This window comes from Lissotriton helveticus, chromosome 10, assembly GCF_964261635.1.
Source record: "Lissotriton helveticus chromosome 10, aLisHel1.1, whole genome shotgun sequence".
In the NCBI taxonomy this organism is placed as follows: domain Eukaryota; kingdom Metazoa; phylum Chordata; class Amphibia; order Caudata; family Salamandridae; genus Lissotriton; species Lissotriton helveticus.
Window position 1 is genome coordinate 258,396,820 of NC_136071.1, and position 23,588 is coordinate 258,420,407.

Consider the following 23,588-nt stretch of genomic DNA (forward strand, 5'->3'; position numbering starts at 1 on the left):
TATCTATGCACGGAGTGGTGCTTGGCTGGCGGTGTGTGTGGAGTGGCGCTTGGCTGGTGGTGTGTGTAGAGTGGTACTTGGCTGTCTGTGCACGGAGTGGTGCTTGGCTGGCGGTGTGTGTGGAGTGGCGCTTGGCTGGTGGTGTGCGTGGAGTGCTACTTTGCTGTCTGTGCACAGAGTGCTGCTTGGCTGGTGGTGTGTGTGGAGTGGCGCTTGGCTGGTGGTGTGCGTGGAGTGCTACTTTGCTGTCTGTGCACGGAGTGCTGCTTGGCTGGCGGTGTGTGTGGAGTGGCGCTTGGCTGGTGGTGTGCGTGGAGTGCTACTTTGCTGTGTGCACGGAGAGCTGCTTGGCTGGCGGTGTGTGTGGAGTGGCGCTTGGCTGGTGGTCTGCGTGGAGTGCTACTTTGCTGTCTGTGCACGGAGTGCTGCTTGGCTGGCGGTGTGTGTGGAGTGGCGCTTGGCTGGCGGTGTGTGTGGAGTGGCGCTTGGCTGGATGGTGCTTGGCTGGCGGTGAGTGGTGCTTGGCTGGTGGTGCTTGTGGAGTGGCGCTTGGCAGGTGGTGTGCGTGGAGTGCTACTTTGCTGTCTGTGCACGGAGTGGTGCTTGGCTGGCGGTGTGTGTGGAGTGGCGCTTGGCTGTTAGTGTGCGTGGAGTGCTACTTTGCTGTCTGTGCACGGAGTGCTGCTTGGCTGGCGGTGTGTGTGGAGTGGCGCTTGGCTGGTGGTGTGCGTGGAGTGCTACTTTGCTGTCTGTGCACGGAGTGCTGCTTGGCTGGCGGTGTGTGTGGAGTGGCGCTTGGCTGGTGGTGTGCGTGGAGTGCTACTTTGCTGTCTGTGCACGGAGTGCTGCTTGGCTGGCGGTGTGTGTGGAGTGGCGCTTGGCTGGTGGTGTGCGTGGAGTGCTACTTTGCTGTCTGTGCACGGAGTGCTGCTTGGCTGGCGGTGTGTGTGGAGTGGCGCTTGGCTGGTGGTGTGCGTGGAGTGCTACTTTGCTGTCTGTGCACGGAGTGCTGCTTGGCTGGAGGTGTGTGTTGAGTGGCGCTTGGCTGGTGGTGTGCGTGGAGTGCTACTTTGCTGTCTGTGCACGGAGTGCTGCTTGGCTGGCGGTGTGTGTGGAGTGGCGCTTGGCTGGTGGTGTGCGTGGAGTGCTACTTTGCTGTCTGTGCACGGAGTGCTGCTTGGCTGGTGGTGTGTGTGGAGTGGCGCTTGGCTGGTGGTGTGCGTGGAGTGCTACTTTGCTGTCTGTGCACGGAGTGCTGCTTGGCTGGAGGTGTGTGTTGAGTGGCGCTTGGCTGGTGGTGTGCGTGGAGTGCTATTTTGCTGTCTGTGCACGGAGTGCTGCTTGGCTGGCGGTGTGTGTGGAGTGGTGTTTGGCTGGCGGTGTGTGGGGAGTGGTGTTTGGCTGGCGGTGTGTGGGGAGTGGTACTTGGCTGGATGGTGTGCGTGGAGTGGTACTTGGCTGTCGGTGTGCGCTGAGTGGGGTTTGGCTGGCGGTGTGCATGGTCTGGTGCTTGGATGGTGGTGTGGGTGGACTGGAACTCTGCTGGCGGTGTGTGAGTAGTTACTTTCTGTTGGTCACTACACACACTGCTAGTTGAGTGACACTCTACGCAGTCCATCATTTTCTGTAGTTGCTATGTCAGATATGTGGGCGTGTGAAAGTGATGGGCGGCTGGCGGTGTGAATGTTTTGTATGTGTCACACGTACAAAAGGTGTATGAATGTCCTTACTGCCCCTGTGTGATATGGGTACTGGTAGTAGCAAAAGACTGGCTGGCACCAAAGTGGTCAGGCACTTTAAAAAAATTAAAAAAATTATCCAGTGTCTTGATGTTAAACCTCATCTAATCTCATTTGGTCTAAGCCCTAATTGATGGCCCATCTGGCCGAATTTTAATTTGGGGGGCAAATTTGTGTGTTGTTTTTTTAATTGTTATATTGTTTGTGAAATGTGGTAGTAATTTTTTTTTCTTCTCTATTTTTGTCTTGTTCCAGGCTTTTGCTGTTTGGATTGTTGTAGGTTGCGTTTGCAGCTTGTGTAGTTGCTTGTGCTTGGTAAGTGAATGTATTTTGTACTACTTCCCCTTGATGTTTGTCTTTTTGAAAAAGGTTGTACTTCTAGCAGTTTGTGTGGCTCTGTGTTTTTTTTTCAGCATTAGTGTTTGATGTGCACTTTGTTTTCTAATGTCATTTCTTTTTTTCTTTCTAGTGGGATTTCATTTCTTTTCGCTGTGTCTCAACAGAGTAGGTGCTGGTGAGTGTAGCTATATTTTGTAAGAGTGAAATTGTTTTGGATTGTATTTATCTTTTAGTGAAAGCCTTACCTTGTTTACTTCTTACTTTGCACAGTGTAGGTTGTTGTTCACTTGTGTGTGCAGTCTTCTTGCTTTGTAAGGATAATGGCTAGTCGCAGGATTACTGCTCAGCAGGTTCTTGGTTTGCTTTTTGAGTCTTCCTCGGACCATGGTTCAGAGTCTGAGTCCGATTCGGACTCCCAGGAAGCGGCAGAAGATTCAGGCAGTGAGTTTTCTCTTCGCATGGAATCATCATCATCGGATGATGACTCTTCTTCTAGTGCTGATGAAGGGCCTATGGTACAGGAGGACATTGTGTTGCCGGTAGTGGGCCAAGAGGCACCTGTGTTGCTGCCTAGGGCTGCAAGGTTTCCTTTCTTTTTACGTCGGCAAGAGGCAAGTGGGCTGGAGCCTGCACCCAAAAGGCTTCACATTGCTGTGGTGCGCAAAGGGGCATCTGGTGCTTTTCGTCTTCCTGCTGGTGTAGTGCAGCAAGAGGCATCTGGGGCTGTTAGGCTTCCCATTGGTGTAGAGCGGCAAGAGGCATCTGGGCCTGCTGGGTTTCCCGGTGGTGTAGTGCAGCAAGAAGCATCTCAGGCTGCTGGGCTTCCCGTTGGTGTAGTGCAGGAAGAGCCCTCTGGGGATGCTACGTCTTCTGTTGGTGTTGTGCAGCCAGAAGTATCTGTGGCTGTTAGGCTTCCCGTTGGAGAACAGCAGCAAGATGTTTCGGTGCTGCAGGCTGGGGTGGCTGCTCCCCCCGTTGATAGGGATGGCCTCTGGGTTCCCCCTGGCTTGGTACAGCCGGCATTGCCAGAGTTCACTGGTGTTCCTGGGTGTAGAGTGAATACAGAGAATTTTCTACCAATTAATTTTTTTCAGTTGTTTTTTGACGATGTGTTTTTGCAAGAGATTGTTGAGCAAACCAATTTGTATGCAGAACAATATTTGAGAGCCAACAGTGCCAGCCTTAAGCCCTATTGTAGAGCAATCCGGTGGACTCCCACCAATGTTGAAGAGATGAAGAAGTTTCTGGGATTAACTTTTTTGATGGGCTTGATAAGGAAGTCATCAATTACTTCATATTGGTCCACTAGTCCCTTGATGGTAACAGCTATATTTCCAGCAGTCATAAGTCGTGATCGGTATACGCTTCTTCTTCGGATGATGCATTTTGCTGATAATAGTTTAGCGTTGTCACGCGATCACCCTGATTGTGACCGTTTGTTTAAAATTCGGCCTGTCCTTGATCACTTTGTTGATCGTTTTTCTGAGATTTTTGTCCCTGGTAAAGAAATTGCAGTGGATGAGTCTTTGGTGTTGTTCAAGGGCCGCTTGGTTTTTAGGCAATACATTCCTAGTAAGAGGTCACGCTATGGAATCAAACTGTATATGCTGTGTGACAGTGAGACTGGATATGTCTACAATTTCAGGGTGTACACTGGTAAGGAGTCCCGCATTAACCCTCCTGGTTGTCCTTCTACTTTTGGAGTAACTGAGAAAATTGTGTGGGAACTAGGTAGAGGATTATTTAACAAAGGCCATCATTTATATGTAGATAACTTCTACACTGGTGTGCAGTTGTTCAAGGAGTTGGCCAAAGTGGGCACTGTTGCTTGTGGCACAATGCGCAGTAACCGTAAAGGTTTCCCAAAGGAACTTGTTTGCAAAAGGCTTGTGCGGGGACAGTCTACGGCATTGCGATGTGGGGAGCTTTTAGCTGTGAAGTATTCAGACAAGAGAGATGTGTACATGCTGACCACTATCCACGATGAAAGTACTGTACCTGTGCCTGTTTGGGGTCAGGGTGCTGAAGTGCGCAAACCTGTGTGCATTCTAGCTTACAATAAGTTCATGGTTGGTGTTGACAGAGTAGATCAGAGGTTGGAACCTTATGCTGCTCTTCGAAAGGCTTATGTTTGGTACAAGAAGTTGGCTATCCATCTGTTCCACTTGGCATCATTTAATGCTTTCGTTGTGTACCAGAAGTCTTGTCCTGAGACGAAGATGACTTTTCTTAAGTTTCAGGAGTCTATAATAGGCAGCCTTGTACTTGTGCAGCAGGCAAGTGTTCCTAGATTTGGAGTGGTGGAGGAAGTGGCTAGATTGCAAGATCGCCACTTTCCTGAATCTATTCCACCCACTACTGCTAGAGACTTTCCGACTAGAAGATGCAGAGTCTGTTGGCGAAGAGGCGTGCGGAAGGAGTCTCGTATATACTGTCCTGACTGTCCTTCTAAGCCTGCATTGTGTATGTCAGCTTGTTTTAAATCGTACCACACGCAAAAGAACTATTAGGAGTTTGAATGAGCTGTAAAGTGAATTGCCTGGTCTGCATTCTGTAAAACATTTTTAGTTTGTTTCAAGGATTGGCATTAGTGCAAAGTTTTTATTTTAAGAATTTGTGTTACCTGATTTGTAGGTATTTCCATTTGTTTAGTGTTATTTTCAAAAAAAGAATTCTAAATGTGTTTGTGGTGTGTGCCGGCTGGTGCTTGGCTGGCGGTGTGTGTGGAGTTGCGCTTGGCTGGCGGTGTGTGTGGAGTGGTGCTTGGCTGGCGGTGTGTGTGGAGTGGTGCTTGGCTGGCGGTGTGTGTGGAGTGGTGCTTGGCTGTCTGTGCACGGAGTGGTGCTTTGCTGGCGGTGTGTGTGGAGTGGCGCTTGGCTGGTGGTGTTCGTGGAGTGGTACTTGGCTGTCTGTGCATGGAGTGGTGTTTGGCTGATGGTGTGCGTGGAGTGCTACTTTGCTGTCTGTGCACGGAGTGCTGCTTGGCTGGCGGTGTGTGTGGAGTGGTGCTTGGCTGGCGGTGTGTGTGGAGTGGTGCTTGGCTGGCGGTGTGTGTGGAGTGGTGCTTGGCTGGCAGTGTGTGTGGAGTGCTGCTTGGCTGGCGGTGTGTGTGGAGTGGTGCTTGGCTGGCAGTGTGTGTTGAATGGTGCTTGGCTGGCAGTGTGTGTGGAGTGGCGCTTGGCTGGTGGTGTTTGTGGAGTGGTACTTGGCTGGAGGGTGTGCGTGGAGCGGTGTTTAGCTGTCTGTGCACGGAGTGGTGCTTGGCTGGCGGTGTGCGTGGAGAGGCGCTTGGCTGGTGGTGTGCGCTGAGTGTTTGGCTGGCGGTGTGCATGGTCTGGTGCTTGGCTGGTGGTGTGGGTGGACTGGCGCTCGGCTGGCGGTGTGTGAGTAGTTACTTTCTGTTGGTCACTGCACACACTGCTTGTTGAGTGACACTCCACGCAGTCCTTCAATTTGTGTAGTTCCAGTGTCAGAAATGTGGGCGTGTGAAAGTGATGGGCCCTTGAATGGCGCTGTTTGCTGGTGTGAGTGTTGAAATGTGATGGGTCCGCGGCTGGCGGTGTGAATGTTTTGAATGTGTCACACGTACGAAAGGTGTATGAATGGCCTGTAAAGAGGTTGGTGCCTTGACGTGGCTTTACAGCTCACGAGCTGTGAGTCAGTGGTTCAGTTTATCATACTTGCAATTATACACAGTGTATTTCATTTTTGTGAAATTACTTGCGTATACAATTGTATGTACTGAATCATCACTCACCCTCGTGCCAAATCCAACCAGTATGTGTGTGTGCTTGCGGATTAGATGGGTGTGCAGTAATAATTGTTTTTTTTTCTCTTTCTGCATTAGGGTGTACCTTGTCCCTTATTGTGATTGTTGTAATGTGTTGCTTTTATTCCAGATGGTGTCAGTGGTCTTGTTTGTATCAGGTATGAAAGGTGCGTGAATGGCCTGTAAAACGGTTGGTGCCTTGTTTTGGCTTTACAGCTCACGAGTTGCGAGTCACTGGTTCGGTTTTTATGCATTTATTTATTGACAGAGCATTTCATTTTTTTGAAATATCTTGTTAATAAAATTTTATTTACTGAACCATCACTCGCCCTCGTGCCAAATCCAACCTGTATGTGTGTGTCTTTGAGGAATAGATAGCCGTGCTTGAATGTTTGACTTTTGAGTAACTCTGTTAAGGTGAGGTACCCTTTTACTCGGGAGAACAAGGGGAACGCTGGGTGGTAGGACATTTTTGCCGGCACGGCGATCCCACGGCAAAATTTATGGAAAAGTGTTATTTTTACCTAATTATGGTTTGCAAGGAGTTCTGGGTAGGAAAACATTGGGGGACCCACGCATGCCATACCTCCCTGGACTCCCCCGGGTGTCTACTTTTCAGAAATGTGTGGGTTTGGTAGGTTTCCCTAGATGGCTGTCTCGCACGGGGCCAGAAACCCAGGTAACCCCTCTTGCAAAAGCTGGAGAATTCATGTCCACCAGCTTTTGCAAGAGGGGTTACCCGGGTTTTTGGCCCCGTGCGAGACAGCCATCTAGGGAAACCTACCAAACCCACACATTTCTGAAAAGTAGACACCCGGGGGCTTCCAAGGAGGTATGGCTTGCGTGGATCCTCCAACGTTCCTTTACCCAGAATCCCTTGCAAACCTCATTTTTTGCTTGGAAAAAATCATTTTCTTTCACACGTTTTAGTGTGGGAAAGCGTGGCATCACTGGGCTCACACAAATTACCTCCCACCCAGCGTTCCCCAAGGTCTCCCGATAAAAATGGTACCTCACTTGCGTGGGTAGGCATAGCGGCTGCTTTAGGAAAAGGCCCAATTCATACTGTGGAGACGAAAACATTACCTTTAGCCAAATAATCTTATTTTTTGAGGGGGTCACCTGAGCTTTTGGCCCGGGGCTTGGCAGGCATCTTTGGAAACTACCAAACCCAAACAGTTCTGAGAACTAGACACCCGGGGGAGTCCAGGGTGGTATGGCATGCGTGGGTCCCCCAATGTTTTCCTACCCAGAAACCCCTGCAAACCTGAAATTTTGGTCCAAAAACCAACTTTTCCATACTTTTTTGGGCGTTTCCCTTGTTCTCCCGAGTAAAATGATACCTCACTTGTGTGGGTGGGCCAAAGGCAAGTGACTTAGGCTGGGGTGCTTAATTTGTAAAACGTAAATATGAGTAAAAACTACCTTTTTCAAAATTCATTTTTGGGGTGTTCTGCTTTGGGGCACCCACACAAGTGAGGTATCCTTTTACTCGGGAGAACAAGGGGAACGCAGGGTGGTACGACTTTTTTGCCGGCACGGCGATCCCACGCCAAAAAGTTTGGAAAAGTGCAATTTTTACCTAATTTTAAGGTTTGCAGAGAGTTCTGGGTAGGAAAACATTGGGGGACCCATGCATGCCATACCTCCCTGGACTCCCCCGGGTGTCTAGTTTTCAGAACTGTTTGGGTTTGCTACTTTGCAAAGAATACCACCGAGCCCCGGGCCACAAATTCAGACCCCCCCCCCCCAAAATCAAGGTAGTTTTGCAATAAGGTAATGTAAATTCACCACCGTACGATTTGAACCGTTTCCTGTTGCAGCCACTATGTCTACCCACGCAAGTGAGGTACCGTTTTTTTCGGGAGACCTGGGGGCACGCTGGGTGAGTGGAAATTCGTTGATCCACGCAGATTCCAGAACTTTCCACCACAGAAATGTGAGGAAAATGTGTTTATTTGGTCAAATTTTTATGTTTGTAAGGGATTCTGGGTAACAAAACCTGGGGGTAGGCAGACGAGTCACCCCATCCTGAATTGCCCTGGGTGTCTAGTTTTCAGAAATGTATAGGTTTGCTAGGTTTCCCTAGGTGCTGGCAGAGCTACGGCGTAAAAACAAAAGGTAGTCTTTTTGTCCGAATCGTGCTAAATTTGACTGGGAAATTGAGGTGCGACCATGCTGCGTTTTGCGCTGTTTCATGTCGCAGCCACTATGCCTACCCACGCAAGTGAGGTACCATTTATTTCGGGAGACCTGGGGGCACGCTGGGTGGATGGAAATTTGTTGATCCACGCAGATTCCAGAACTTTCCACCACAGAAATGTGAGGAAAATGTGTTTTTTTGGTCAAATTTTTTTGTTTGAAAGGGATTATGGGTAACAAAACTTGGGGGTAGGCAGACGAGTCACCCCATCCTGAATTGCCCTGGGTGTCTAGTTTCAGAAATGTATAGGTTTGCTAGGTTTCCCTAGGTGCTGGCAGAGCTACGGCGCAAAAACAAAAGGTAGTCTTTTTGTCCAAATCGTGCAAAATTTCACTGGGAAATTGAGATGCGACCATGCTGCGTTTTGCGCTGTTTCATGTCGCAGCCACTATGCCTACCCACGCAAGTGGGGTACCATTTTTTTCGGGAGACCTGGGGGCACACTGGGTGGATGGAAATTTGTTGATCCACGCAGATTCCAGAACTTTCCACCACAGAAATGTGAGGAAAAAGTGTTTTTTTGGTCAAATTGTTTTGTTTGAAAGGGATTCTGGGTAACAAAACCTGGGGGTAGGCAGACGAGTCACCCCATCCTAAATTGCCCTGGGTGTCTAGTTTTCAGAAATGTATAGGTTTGCTAGGTTTCCCTAGGTGCTGGCAGAGCTACGGCGCAAAAACAAAAGGTAGTCTTTTTGTCCGAATCGTGCAAAATTTCACTGGGAAATTGAGGTGCGACCATGCTGCGTTTTGCGCTGTTTCATGTCGCAGCCACTATGCCTACCCACGCAAGTGAGGTACAATTTTTTTCGGGAGACCTGGGGGCACGCTGGGTGGGTGGAAATTTGTTGATCCACGCAGATTCCAGAACTTTCCACCACAGAAATGTGAGGAAAATGTGTTTTTTTGGTCAAATGTTTTTGTTTGAAAGGGATTCTGGGTAACAAAACCTGGGGGTAGGCAGACGAGTCACCCCATCCTGAATTGCCCTGGTTGACTAGTTTTCAAAAATGTATAGGGTTGCTAGGTTTCCCTTGGTGCTGGCAGAGCTACGGCGCAAAAACAAAAGGTAGTCTTTTTGTCCGAATCGTGCTAAATTTCACTGGGAAATTGAGGTGCGACCATGCTGCGTTTTGCGCGGTTTCATGTCGCAGGCACTATGCCTACCCACGCAAGTGAGGTACCATTTTTTTCGGGAGACCTGGGGGCACGCTGGGTGGGTGGAAATTTGTTGATCCACGCAGATTCCAGAACTTTCCACCACAGAAATGTGAGGAAAATGTGTTTTTTTGGTCAAATTTTTATGTTTGAAAGGGATTCTGGGTAACAAAACCTGGGGGTAGGCAGACGAGTCACCCCATCCTGAATTGCCCTGGGTGTCTAGTTTTCTAAAATGTATAGGGTTGCTAGGTTTCCCTAGGTGCTGGCAGAGCTACGGCGCAAAAAGAAAAGGTAGTCTTTTTGTCCGAATCGTGCTAAATTTCACTGGGAAATTGAGGTGCGACCATGCTGCGTTTTGCGCTGTTTCATGTCGCAGCCACTATGCCTACCCACGCAAGTGAGGTACCATTTTTTTCGGGAGACCTGGGGGCACGCTGGGTGGGTGGAAATTTGTTGATCCACGCAGATTCCAGAACTTTCCACCACAGAAATGTGAGGAAAATGTGTTTTTTTGGTCAAATATTTATGTTTGAAAGGGATTCTGGGTAACAAAACCTGGGGGTAGGCAGACGAGTCACCCCATCCTGAATTGCCCTGGGTGTCTAGTTTTCAGAAATGTATAGGGTTGCTAGGTTTCCCTAGGTGCTGGCAGAGCTACGGCGCAAAAAGAAAAGGTAGTCTTTTTGTCCGAATCGTGCTAAATTTCACTGGGAAATTGAGGTGCGACCATGCTGCGTTTTGCGCTGTTTCATGTCGCAGCCACTATGCCTACCCACGCAAGTGAGGTACCATTTTTTTCGGGAGACCTGGGGGCACGCTGGGTGGATGGAAATTTGTTGATCCACGCAGATTCCAGAACTTTCCACCACAGAAATGTGAGGAAAATGTGTTTTTTTGGTCAAATTTTTTTGTTTGAAAGGGATTCTGGGTAACAAAACCTGGGGGTAGGCAGACGAGTCACCCCATCCTGAATTGCCCTGGGTGTCTAGTTTTCAGAAATGTATAGGTTTGCTAGGTTTCCCTAGGTGCTGGCAGAGCTACGGCGCAAAAACAAAAGGTAGTCTTTTTGTCCAAATCGTGCACAATTTCACTGGGAAATTGAGGTGCGACCATGCTGCGTTTTGCGCTGTTTCATGTCGCAGCCACTATGCCTACCCACGCAAGTGAGGTACCATTTATTTCGGGAGACCTGGGGGCACGCTGGGTGGATGGAAATTTGTTGATCCACGCAGATTCCAGAACTTTCCAACACAGAAATGTGAGGAAAATGTGTTTTTTTGGTCAAATATTTTTGTTTGAAAGGGATTCTGGGTAACAAAACCTGGGGGTAGGCAGACGAGTCACCCCATCCTGAATTGCCCTGGGTGTCTAGTTTTCAGAAATGTATAGGTTTGCTAGGTTTCCCTAGGTGCTGGCAGAGCTACGGCGCAAAAACAAAAGGTAGTCTTTTTGTCTGAATCGTGCTAAATTTCACTGGGAAATTGAGGTGCGACCATGCTGCGTTTTGCGCTGTTTCATGTCGCAGCCACTATGCCTACCCACGCAAGTGAGGTACCATTTTTTTCGGGAGACCTGGGGGCACACTGGATGGATGGAAATTTGTTGATCCACGCAGATTCCAGAACTTTCCACCACAGAAATGTGAGGAAAATGTGTTTTATTGGTCACATTTTTTTGTTTGAAAGGGATTCTGGGTAACAAAACCTGGGGGTAGGCAGACGAGTCACCCCATCCTGAATTGCCCTGGGTGTCTAGTTTTCAGAAATGTATAGGTTTGCTAGGTTTCCCTAGGTGCTGGCAGAGCTACGGCGCAAAAACAAAAGGTAGTCTTTTTGTCCAAATCGTGCAAAATTTCACTGGGAAATTGAGATGCGACCATGCTGCGTTTTGCGCTGTTTCATGTCGCAGCCACTATGCCTACCCACGCAAGTGGGGTACCATTTTTTTCGGGAGACCTGGGGGCACACTGGGTGGATGGAAATTTGTTGATCCACGCAGATTCCAGAACTTTCCACCACAGAAATGTGAGGAAAAAGTGTTTTTTTGGTCAAATTGTTTTGTTTGAAAGGGATTCTGGGTAACAAACCCTGGGGGTAGGCAGACGAGTCACCCCATCCTGAATTGCCCTGGGTGTCTAGTTTTCAGAAATGTATAGGTTTGCTAGGTTTCCCTAGGTGCTGGCAGAGCTACGGCGCAAAAACAAAAGGTAGTCTTTTTGTCCGAATCGTGCAAAATTTCACTGGGAAATTGAGGTGCGACCATGCTGCGTTTTGCGCTGTTTCATGTCGCAGCCACTATGCCTACCCACGCAAGTGAGGTACAATTTTTTTCGGGAGACCTGGGGGCACGCTGGGTGGATGGAAATTTGTTGATCCACGCAGATTCCAGAACTTTCCACCACAGAAATGTGAGGAAAATGTGTTTTTTTGGTCAAATGTTTTTGTTTGAAAGGGATTCTGGGTAACAAAACCTGGGGGTAGGCAGACGAGTCACCCCATCCTGAATTGCCCTGGTTGACTAGTTTTCAAAAATGTATAGGGTTGCTAGGTTTCCCTTGGTGCTGGCAGAGCTACGGCGCAAAAACAAAAGGTAGTCTTTTTGTCCGAATCGTGCTAAATTTCACTGGGAAATTGAGGTGCGACCATGCTGCGTTTTGCGCGGTTTCATGTCGCAGGCACTATGCCTACCCACGCAAGTGAGGTACCATTTTTTTCGGGAGACCTGGGGGCACGCTGGGTGGGTGGAAATTTGTTGATCCACGCAGATTCCAGAACTTTCCACCACAGAAATGTGAGGAAAATGTGTTTTTTTGGTCAAATGTTTATGTTTGAAAGGGATTCTGGGTAACAAAACCTGGGGGTAGGCAGACGAGTCACCCCATCCTGAATTGCCCTGGGTGTCTAGTTTTCTAAAATGTATAGGGTTGCTAGGTTTCCCTAGGTGCTGGCAGAGCTACGGCGCAAAAAGAAAAGGTAGTCTTTTTGTCCGAATCGTGCTAAATTTCACTGGGAAATTGAGGTGCGACCATGCTGCGTTTTGCGCTGTTTCATGTCGCAGCCACTATGCCTACCCACGCAAGTGAGGTACCATTTATTTCGGGAGACCTGGGGGCACGCTGGGTGGATGGAAATTTGTTGATCCACGCAGATTCCAGAACTTTCCACCACAGAAATGTGAGGAAAATGTGTTTTTTTGGTCAAATTTTTTTGTTTGAAAGGGATTATGGGTAACAAAACTTGGGGGTAGGCAGACGAGTCACCCCATCCTGAATTGCCCTGGGTGTCTAGTTTCAGAAATGTATAGGTTTGCTAGGTTTCCCTAGGTGCTGGCAGAGCTACGGCGCAAAAACAAAAGGTAGTCTTTTTGTCCAAATCGTGCAAAATTTCACTGGGAAATTGAGATGCGACCATGCTGCGTTTTGCGCTGTTTCATGTCGCAGCCACTATGCCTACCCACGCAAGTGGGGTACCATTTTTTTCGGGAGACCTGGGGGCACACTGGGTGGATGGAAATTTGTTGATCCACGCAGATTCCAGAACTTTCCACCACAGAAATGTGAGGAAAAAGTGTTTTTTTGGTCAAATTGTTTTGTTTGAAAGGGATTCTGGGTAACAAAACCTGGGGGTAGGCAGACGAGTCACCCCATCCTAAATTGCCCTGGGTGTCTAGTTTTCAGAAATGTATAGGTTTGCTAGGTTTCCCTAGGTGCTGGCAGAGCTACGGCGCAAAAACAAAAGGTAGTCTTTTTGTCCGAATCGTGCAAAATTTCACTGGGAAATTGAGGTGCGACCATGCTGCGTTTTGCGCTGTTTCATGTCGCAGCCACTATGCCTACCCACGCAAGTGAGGTACAATTTTTTTCGGGAGACCTGGGGGCACGCTGGGTGGGTGGAAATTTGTTGATCCACGCAGATTCCAGAACTTTCCACCACAGAAATGTGAGGAAAATGTGTTTTTTTGGTCAAATGTTTTTGTTTGAAAGGGATTCTGGGTAACAAAACCTGGGGGTAGGCAGACGAGTCACCCCATCCTGAATTGCCCTGGTTGACTAGTTTTCAAAAATGTATAGGGTTGCTAGGTTTCCCTTGGTGCTGGCAGAGCTACGGCGCAAAAACAAAAGGTAGTCTTTTTGTCCGAATCGTGCTAAATTTCACTGGGAAATTGAGGTGCGACCATGCTGCGTTTTGCGCGGTTTCATGTCGCAGGCACTATGCCTACCCACGCAAGTGAGGTACCATTTTTTTCGGGAGACCTGGGGGCACGCTGGGTGGGTGGAAATTTGTTGATCCACGCAGATTCCAGAACTTTCCACCACAGAAATGTGAGGAAAATGTGTTTTTTTGGTCAAATTTTTATGTTTGAAAGGGATTCTGGGTAACAAAACCTGGGGGTAGGCAGACGAGTCACCCCATCCTGAATTGCCCTGGGTGTCTAGTTTTCTAAAATGTATAGGGTTGCTAGGTTTCCCTAGGTGCTGGCAGAGCTACGGCGCAAAAAGAAAAGGTAGTCTTTTTGTCCGAATCGTGCTAAATTTCACTGGGAAATTGAGGTGCGACCATGCTGCGTTTTGCGCTGTTTCATGTCGCAGCCACTATGCCTACCCACGCAAGTGAGGTACCATTTTTTTCGGGAGACCTGGGGGCACGCTGGGTGGGTGGAAATTCGTTGATCCACGCAGATTCCAGAACTTTCCACCACAGAAATGTGAGGAAAATGTGTTTTTTTGGTCAAATATTTATTTTTGAAAGGGATTCTGGGTAACAAAACCTGGGGGTAGGCAGACGAGTCACCCCATCCTGAATTGCCCTGGGTGTCTAGTTTTCAGAAATGTATAGGGTTGCTAGGTTTCCCTAGGTGCTGGCAGAGCTACGGCGCAAAAAGAAAAGGTAGTCTTTTTGTCCGAATCGTGCTAAATTTCACTGGGAAATTGAGGTGCGACCATGCTGCGTTTTGCGCTGTTTCATGTCGCAGCCACTATGCCTACCCACGCAAGTGAGGTACCATTTTTTTCGGGAGACCTGGGGGCACGCTGGGTGGATGGAAATTTGTTGATCCACGCAGATTCCAGAACTTTCCACCACAGAAATGTGAGGAAAATGTGTTTTTTTGGTCAAATTTTTTTGTTTGAAAGGGATTCTGGGTAACAAAACCTGGGGGTAGGCAGACGAGTCACCCCATCCTGAATTGCCCTGGGTGTCTAGTTTTCAGAAATGTATAGGTTTGCTAGGTTTCCCTAGGTGCTGGCAGAGCTACGGCGCAAAAACAAAAGGTAGTCTTTTTGTCCAAATCGTGCACAATTTCACTGGGAAATTGAGGTGCGACCATGCTGCGTTTTGCGCTGTTTCATGTCGCAGCCACTATGCCTACCCACGCAAGTGAGGTACCATTTATTTCGGGAGACCTGGGGGCACGCTGGGTGGATGGAAATTTGTTGATCCACGCAGATTCCAGAACTTTCCAACACAGAAATGTGAGGAAAATGTGTTTTTTTGGTCAAATTTTTTTGTTTGAAAGGGATTCTGGGTAACAAAACCTGGGGGTAGGCAGACGAGTCACCCCATCCTGAATTGCCCTGGGTGTCTAGTTTTCAGAAATGTATAGGTTTGCTAGGTTTCCCTAGGTGCTGGCAGAGCTACGGCGCAAAAACAAAAGGTAGTCTTTTTGTCTGAATCGTGCTAAATTTCACTGGGAAATTGAGGTGCGACCATGCTGCGTTTTGCGCTGTTTCATGTCGCAGCCACTATGCCTACCCACGCAAGTGAGGTACCATTTTTTTCGGGAGACCTGGGGGCACACTGGATGGATGGAAATTTGTTGATCCACGCAGATTCCAGAACTTTCCACCACAGAAATGTGAGGAAAATGTGTTTTATTGGTCAAATTTCTTTGTTTGAAAGGGATTCTGGGTAACAAAACCTGGGGGTAGGCAGACGAGTCACCCCATCCTGAATTGCCCTGGGTGTCTAGTTTTCAGAAATGTATAGGTTTGCTAGGTTTCCCTAGGTGCTGGCAGAGCTACGGCGCAAAAACAAAAGGTAGTCTTTTTGTCCAAATCGTGCAAAATTTCACTGGGAAATTGAGATGCGACCATGCTGCGTTTTGCGCTGTTTCATGTCGCAGCCACTATGCCTACCCACGCAAGTGGGGTACCATTTTTTTCGGGAGACCTGGGGGCACACTGGGTGGATGGAAATTTGTTGATCCACGCAGATTCCAGAACTTTCCACCACAGAAATGTGAGGAAAAAGTGTTTTTTTGGTCAAATTGTTTTGTTTGAAAGGGATTCTGGGTAACAAAACCTGGGGGTAGGCAGACGAGTCACCCCATCCTGAATTGCCCTGGGTGTCTAGTTTTCAGAAATGTATAGGTTTGCTAGGTTTCCCTAGGTGCTGGCAGAGCTACGGCGCAAAAACAAAAGGTAGTCTTTTTGTCCGAATCGTGCAAAATTTCACTGGGAAATTGAGGTGCGACCATGCTGCGTTTTGCGCTGTTTCATGTCGCAGCCACTATGCCTACCCACGCAAGTGAGGTACAATTTTTTTCGGGAGACCTGGGGGCACGCTGGGTGGATGGAAATTTGTTGATCCACGCAGATTCCAGAACTTTCCACCACAGAAATGTGAGGAAAATGTGTTTTTTTGGTCAAATGTTTTTGTTTGAAAGGGATTCTGGGTAACAAAACCTGGGGGTAGGCAGACGAGTCACCCCATCCTGAATTGCCCTGGTTGACTAGTTTTCAAAAATGTATAGGGTTGCTAGGTTTCCCTTGGTGCTGGCAGAGCTACGGCGCAAAAACAAAAGGTAGTCTTTTTGTCCGAATCGTGCTAAATTTCACTGGGAAATTGAGGTGCGACCATGCTGCGTTTTGCGCGGTTTCATGTCGCAGGCACTATGCCTACCCACGCAAGTGAGGTACCATTTTTTTCGGGAGACCTGGGGGCACGCTGGGTGGGTGGAAATTTGTTGATCCACGCAGATTCCAGAACTTTCCACCACAGAAATGTGAGGAAAATGTGTTTTTTTGGTCAAATGTTTATGTTTGAAAGGGATTCTGGGTAACAAAACCTGGGGGTAGGCAGACGAGTCACCCCATCCTGAATTGCCCTGGGTGTCTAGTTTTCTAAAATGTATAGGGTTGCTAGGTTTCCCTAGGTGCTGGCAGAGCTACGGCGCAAAAAGAAAAGGTAGTCTTTTTGTCCGAATCGTGCTAAATTTCACTGGGAAATTGAGGTGCGACCATGCTGCGTTTTGCGCTGTTTCATGTCGCAGCCACTATGCCTACCCACGCAAGTGAGGTACCATTTTTTTTCGGGAGACCTGGGGGCACGCTGGGTGGGTGGAAATTTGTTGATCCACGCAGATTCCAGAACTTTCCACCACAGAAATGTGAGGAAAATGTGTTTTTTTGGTCAAATATTTATGTTTGAAAGGGATTCTGGGTAACAAAACCTGGGGGTAGGCAGACGAGTCACCCCATCCTGAATTGCCCTGGGTGTCTAGTTTTCAGAAATGTATAGGGTTGCTAGGTTTCCCTAGGTGCTGGCAGAGCTACGGCGCAAAAAGAAAAGGTAGTCTTTTTGTCCGAATCGTGCTAAATTTCACTGGGAAATTGAGGTGCGACCATGCTGCGTTTTGCGCTGTTTCATGTCGCAGGCACTATGCCTACCCACGCAAGTGAGGTACCATTTTTTTCGGGAGACCTGGGGGCACGCTGGGTGGGTGGAAATTTGTTGATCCACGCAGATTCCAGAACTTTCCACCACAGAAATGTGAGGAAAATGTGTTTTTTTGGTCAAATTTTTATGTTTGAAAGGGATTCTGGGTAACAAAACCTGGGGGTAGGCAGACGAGTCACCCCATCCTGAATTGCCCTGGGTGTCTAGTTTTCTAAAATGTATAGGGTTGCTAGGTTTCCCTAGGTGCTGGCAGAGCTACGGCGCAAAAACAAAAGGTAGTCTTTTTGTCCGAATCGAGCTAAATTTCACTGGGAAATTGAGGTGCGACCATGCTGCGTTTTGCGCTGTTTCATGTCGCAGCCACTATGCCTACCCACGCAAGTGAGGTACCATTTTTTTCGGGAGACCTGGGGGCACGCTGGGTGGGTGGAAATTTGTTGGTCCACGCAGATTCCAGAACTTTCCACCACAGAAATGTGAGGAAAATGTGTTTTTTTGGTCAAATATTTATGTTTGCAAGGGATTCTGGGTAACAAAACCTGGGGGTAGGCAGACGAGTCACCCCATCCTGAATTGCCCTGGGTGTCTAGTTTTCAAAAATGTATAGGTTTGCTAGGTTTTCCTAGGTGCTGGTTGAGCTACGGCTCAAAAACAAAAGGTAGTCTCTTTGTCCAAAGAGCTTAAGATTTCACTGGGAAATTGAGGAGCGACCACGTTGCATTTTGTGCCGTTTCCCGTCGTAGGCACAAGGCCGACCCACACAAGTGAGGTACCATTTTTTTCGGGAGACCTGGGGGCACGCTGGGTGGGTGGAAATTTGTTGATCCACGCAGATTCCAGAACTTTCCACCACAGAAATGTGAGGAAAATGTGTTTTTTTTGTCAAAATCTGAGCTTTGCAAGGGATTCTGGGTAACAAAACCTGGTGGTAGGCAGTCGAGTCATCCCATCCTGAATTCCCCTGGGTGTCTACTTTTCAAAAATGTATAGGTTTGCTAGGTTTCCCTAGGTGCCGGAAGAACTAGGGTGCAAAAACTACAGGTAGGCACTTTGCCAAAAAAGGGTCAATTTGTAACTGCAAAATTTAGGTGTGACCACGTTGCATTCTGCGCCGTTTCCTGTCGCAGGCACAAGGCCGACCCACACAAGTGAGGTACCGTTTTTATCGGGACACTTGGGGTAATTCAGATTTGTAAATCAACTGTTATTACCAATTGAGATTTCTTGCAATTCTCCCTTTGAATGAAAGATATTGTGTAGAAAAAAAAACTTTATGAAAAATGACCAATAATTCTCATGCTAGTATGAGTATTCCCAACTTTGAAAATGTGCAATTATATACTGTTTCTGAACTCTATAATTTGTACCCAATTCATACATACATAGGTGTCTTTCATACAGATTATTCCATGTGTACATTTTCCAAGACAAAGTGCACTATACCCAGTAAATGAAAAAATACCATTGCAAGTTGCTGCTCAGTTTTTGGATCTGGGTTCGTCGGGTTCTTGGTGAAACTACAAGTCCCATATATCCCCACAACCAGGAAGGTCTAACGGATGTAACGGTATATTGCTTTCCAAGAGCTGTCAAAATTAGAGAAAGTTATAGGTGAAAACGTTGAGACAAAAGGCTGTTGTTTTCAACAAATTTTCAAATATTCCAATATCTAACTGTTAGTTTCTATAACGAAACCTTCATGGATTTAGACAAATGACCCCTTTCTGAATTCAGAATTTTGTCTATTTTTCGAAAATGTAAAGCTTTCCAGGATCCATTATTGCTTTCAAACTCATTTCTACCATTAACTGGAAGGAGGTGGAAAGCTCTAAAAATAGCAAAAATAGGCTATGTCCCAGAAAAATGCCAAAACTGAGTGAAAAATGTTGGTTCTCTGACAAAACACTGTCATTCCCTAAAAGCTGAGAAAATGGAGAATTCAGCCCCACAAACCCTTTTTTGATACCATTTTCAGGGGAAAAGCCAGAGGCTTTCATTTGCAGCCCGTTTTTCCCATTTTTCTGAAAAAAACAAAAAAAACACTATATTTTGGTTAATTTCTGGGACCCCTCCAAGGGAATCCACAAACCCTGGGCGCCTTTAGAATCCCCATGATGTTGGAAGAAAAGGACGCAAATTTGGCGCGGATCCCTTATGTGGTCAAAAAGTTACAAGGACCTAAGCGTGCACTACCCCAAAACACCAAAAAAAGCCTTAGCACAGGAGGGGGAAAAGGCCTAGCAGCGAAGGGGTTAAGGAAAACGGGTTGCATTTCAAAATAAAAAACTGCTTTATTTAAAACGCAGTCACAGACATTGTGGTCTGCTGACCCTAGCAGTCCATCATCTCTGTGAGTGCTAGCCATTCCCAATGGGTTGCAAATTGCGACCTGCCTCCGGAATATTAATGAGACAGGTCCCTTGAGACCCTTTGGGAATCGTAAACAGTGTAAAACACACTGTTGTACATAGCTGTCTGCAATTTCCTACTAGAGAAAAAATTGCTATTAGGAAATCGCACATGGAAGTCTATGTACATCGGGCCCATGTGCATTTCTACACAACTCATGTTCATTGTGTGAAGGGCAACAATGTCTTGCCTAAGTCGCTCAAGGCAACCCACTCTGCTTTTGATTCTCCATGATGAATTGATAGTTATTTTGGCTCCAGGTTATCATCAGCAATTCCACATTTTGGTAAAATATGTTTTCTGCAGTATGAAAATGTGTACTGTCTAATTACCAGTAGTGACACTTGGGAGCCCCAACGCGTAACACACTGAATACATTCAAGAAGTGTACAAAATGAATGGATTGGCAAGCATTATAAGTTAAAAGTAGGATATAAGAATTTAGTTTTAGGAGCCATGAAAATAGAATGTAGATTATAATTCTAATTATATATAGAAGGAGTTTCTGATACTAATTTCAATTTCCTCCCCATTTCCTGACACCACCTAGTCCCTTATTTAAAAAAAGCTCAACAAATTATCTGAACACCTTATATCTATCCTCTACAGTTCACACAATTCATTTCAGAGACATATGCACCAGAAACTAAAATTGACAATGATCTGACCATTATGACACTCTGAGGGTTCAATGATATCTGCTTCATACGTCTGTGTATGTAGGTACATGTATGGGCTGGGATCTATATAACAAGAATACTGCTGGAATGGAAGAGAGTAATGTACAGGATAGAGGGGACATGGTGTTACAGGATTGAGTTCAAGGTTAGGAGGTTCTCCCCTGGTCGGGTCCAGGGGCCAGGATAGGGTTGAGATTTTTTTTCGATTGACGATGTGATACTGCTGCTCGTAGGGATGCATTTTCAAGATGCGCGCATGCCTCTTCTCCAGAGGCATGGGTGCAAATTCTCACAATGTTTCTAAACACTACTTCAAAAGATTGCATCAAAGGTGGAATGAGAGGAAAGTTAAACATTCAGGGAATAAGAAAAGTGTAACTGTCCTAGGCTAAAGCACTTACAAGTGTCCACATGTGGTCAAATAGTGGACACACACTTAGGCCCAGATTTAAAAAGAGTTTGCATCAGATTTGCGTTACTCCTTTAATGCAACTCAGTCTTGTGCTGGGATTTACAAACCAACACAAATTAGGATTTGTATTGGTTTGTAACCCAAAGTAATGCAAAGCAGGCCAATGCGCTGCCTTGTGTTACTTTGGGTCAAGGGGGAGCTCCATGGGTGGTGCAGGGGCGTTCCCATGCAACCACCCATGGATTTGTGATGCAAATCCCTATCTACAAAGAATTGTAATTATGGATTTGCACCAAAATCCTGCTGCTCCCTGAGGCAGTCTTAGCAAGGTGAAATATTTGTATTTCTTCTAATTGCTTCCTCTGTGCTTGTGTGCCTCAATCTACAGCACACATATATGGAGGAAAATGCCTTAAAGCATAGTTTTTGTGCAGGAAGTAACTCCTCCCGTCACAAAAACTATGCGGACTACAAAGCAGACACCATGCCATGGCACAAGGGTGCTTGCTTTGGCGCATGGCAGCCACATGGACGCTAGTGCAGGGAAAGAGCAGAACTGCCCCACTTCAAAGTAGGTATGGCGCAGTTCTGCGCTCTCCTGTTCACGCAACACGGCACAGTAAACGCTACTTGATGTGCTGCGTTGTATGAACTCTTCGTAAATATGCACACTGGTGAGGACAGCTCTCCAATTAGCCCTTTGGTTACAATCTTTGAATACAAGGATATGAACAAACCTCATTTAATTGCTTTAGTGGGGGGACCAGTGATAAGGGCATTAAAGCGCAAGAATATCAAGAGCCTTCTCTTGATATTCTTGGAAGAAATTCAGATATCATTTTTTGGTCAGGTGCTGATAAACTACACGGTGTCCCTCTTTCAGCTCACAGCCACAGTAAAGCTTGCTGAGTAACTTTCAAGACTGTACTCATAAACATGACAGATGACATAAGAAATTAACTCAAACTCTGAGGGACAACCAATTGGCCGGAAGCTCCACCATGGCAAGGCTTGGAATCCAAACATTTCACAAAGAACTCACCAGTAAACATGTCATCCATTCATATCCTCCCAGGCTACAGAATTACAGAATAACTTCCCTCAGCACCTACACCTTGCTGTCTCCTTATGATGTTTTAAGAAAGATCTAATGACTCACCTCTTCATCGTTTCCCTCTCATATATGAACGGCTCTTCAATTTATCTCCCCACCCATCGCATTGTGTCCCTTTCTTCAATATAATGCAGTAGCCTTTGCTTTGTAGACGTCCCAATATGCTTTGCTTACCCTGTGTGTGTGGCATATATTCATGTAGCTATGTACAGGCCTGTACTGCCCACTAGGCACTAGATATCTGCCTTGTAAATATAACAAATTAGAATATAAAACATGTACAGAAGAGTGGTTTCCAGTGATTCGGGGGAATTTAAGACCAACGCTGTTTAAAGGTGCACACCCTAAGACTGTATAAGTATAATGTTATTTTCAGGGTTTTTTTACATTCTGAATCAAAGAAAATAAATGGTATCCCCGGTACTTACACCGATTCTTTCAGACTTGTTGCTTTCTGGCCCATTCCACTGAATGATCACTTTCCCAAGATCTAACAGGAAGACATCGCCGCTGTTGAAGCTGTTCCAAGACAGTTCGACCTACAACGGAATGGCACAGAAACTGCATAACTGGTACTCAAAGCCATCAGTTGCTGTATGTTAATGGTACAGAACACATACATAGGGTATACTGATCAAAGAACGGTTCAGTAACCATGCATTTCTCCAAGAATGGAGCAGCACCAGTAGGAATCATTGATGTCTGCAAGAATGCATCTGGAACAGGAGGAATCATTCATTTCTCTAACGTTGGAAAAGCAATAACAGGAACCATGCATGTTTCTAACAATGGAGCAAAAATAGTTGGAGTCATGGATTTCACCAACAATGGGAGTGATTGTAGAAATTACACAATGATCCGACTGTGGAGCAGCAGTAGAAGAAATTACGAATTTCATCAACATTGGAGCAGCAGTACTAGGCAGTATGATTGCTTCCACCATTAGAGCCTCAACATTACTAATCATGTATTTCTCCAACAATGCAACAGCTATAGTCAAAATTATACATTCCTCTAACTAACATTAAACCAGCATTCGTAGGAATCGTGCATTTCTACAACAGAGGAGCACAAATAGTAGAAACAACATATTCCTCTAATAACGGAACAGCAATAGTAAGCATGCATTTATCAGTCACTGGAAGGATTCTGCACCTCTACAACATCAGAACAGCTTTCCCAGGAATCATTCATTTTTCCAATACAGGAGTGGCAATTGTAGGAGTCAGGTACTTTTCCGGCACTAGAGTAACAATCATAGGAATAATGTCTTTTTCAAACAAAGGAGCAGCAAATGTCTGAATAAAGCAGCTCTCCAACACTGAGCAGCATCAGTAGTCATCCTGCTCTTCGTCAGCTAAGAGGCAGCAATGGTAAGAATTATGCATTGCTCTAATACTGGAGCGGCAATTCTAGAAATCATGCATTTCTCCGACATTGGAGGAACAATGCTTGAAATCCTGCATATCTTTAACAATGGAGCAGCAAAAGATGGAATGATGCATTTCTCTAACATCTGAGCAAGAATAGCAGGAACTATGTATTTCTCCACAATGGAGCAGCAACCGTCGGATCATGCATTTCTGCTAAACTGGAAGAACAATCATTGAAATCATGCATTTCTAACTATAGAGCTGCAATAGCAGGAATCATGCACTTCTCCGATATTGGAGGAACAATGCTTGAAATCATGCATATCTAAACAATGGAGCCGCAAAACCAGGAATCATTAATTTCTCCGATATTGAATCATGCATTACTCTAGCATCAGAGCAAGAATAAAAGGAATTGTGTATTTCTTCAGAATGGCGCATCAACAGTAGGATCATGCAATTCTCCGAAACAGAAAGAACGATATTGGAGGAACAGTGCTTGAAATCATGCATATCTAAACAATGGAGCCGCAATAACAGGAATCGTTAATTTCTTCAATATTGGAGGAACAATGCGTGAAATCATGCATATCTGAAACAATGGAGCCACAATAGCAGGAATCATGAATATCTCAGATATTGGAGGAACAAGGCTTGAAATCATGCATATCGCAAACAAAGGAGCCGCAATAGAAGGAATCAGGCATTTCTCCGAT

At 46.3% G+C, this 23,588-nt stretch overlaps 1 protein-coding gene across 1 annotated transcript in view; it reads right to left on the reverse strand.

Moving 5' to 3' along the window:
- The window catches only part of VILL (villin like), a 337,454-nt gene that overhangs the window by 139,847 nt on the left and 174,019 nt on the right, over positions 1-23,588 (reverse strand). Inside the window, exon 6 of the mRNA XM_078665275.1 lies at positions 21,928-22,038. Within this exon, the coding sequence (XP_078521401.1) occupies positions 21,928-22,038 (111 nt within the window). The remainder of the gene's footprint in view (positions 1-21,927; positions 22,039-23,588) is intronic.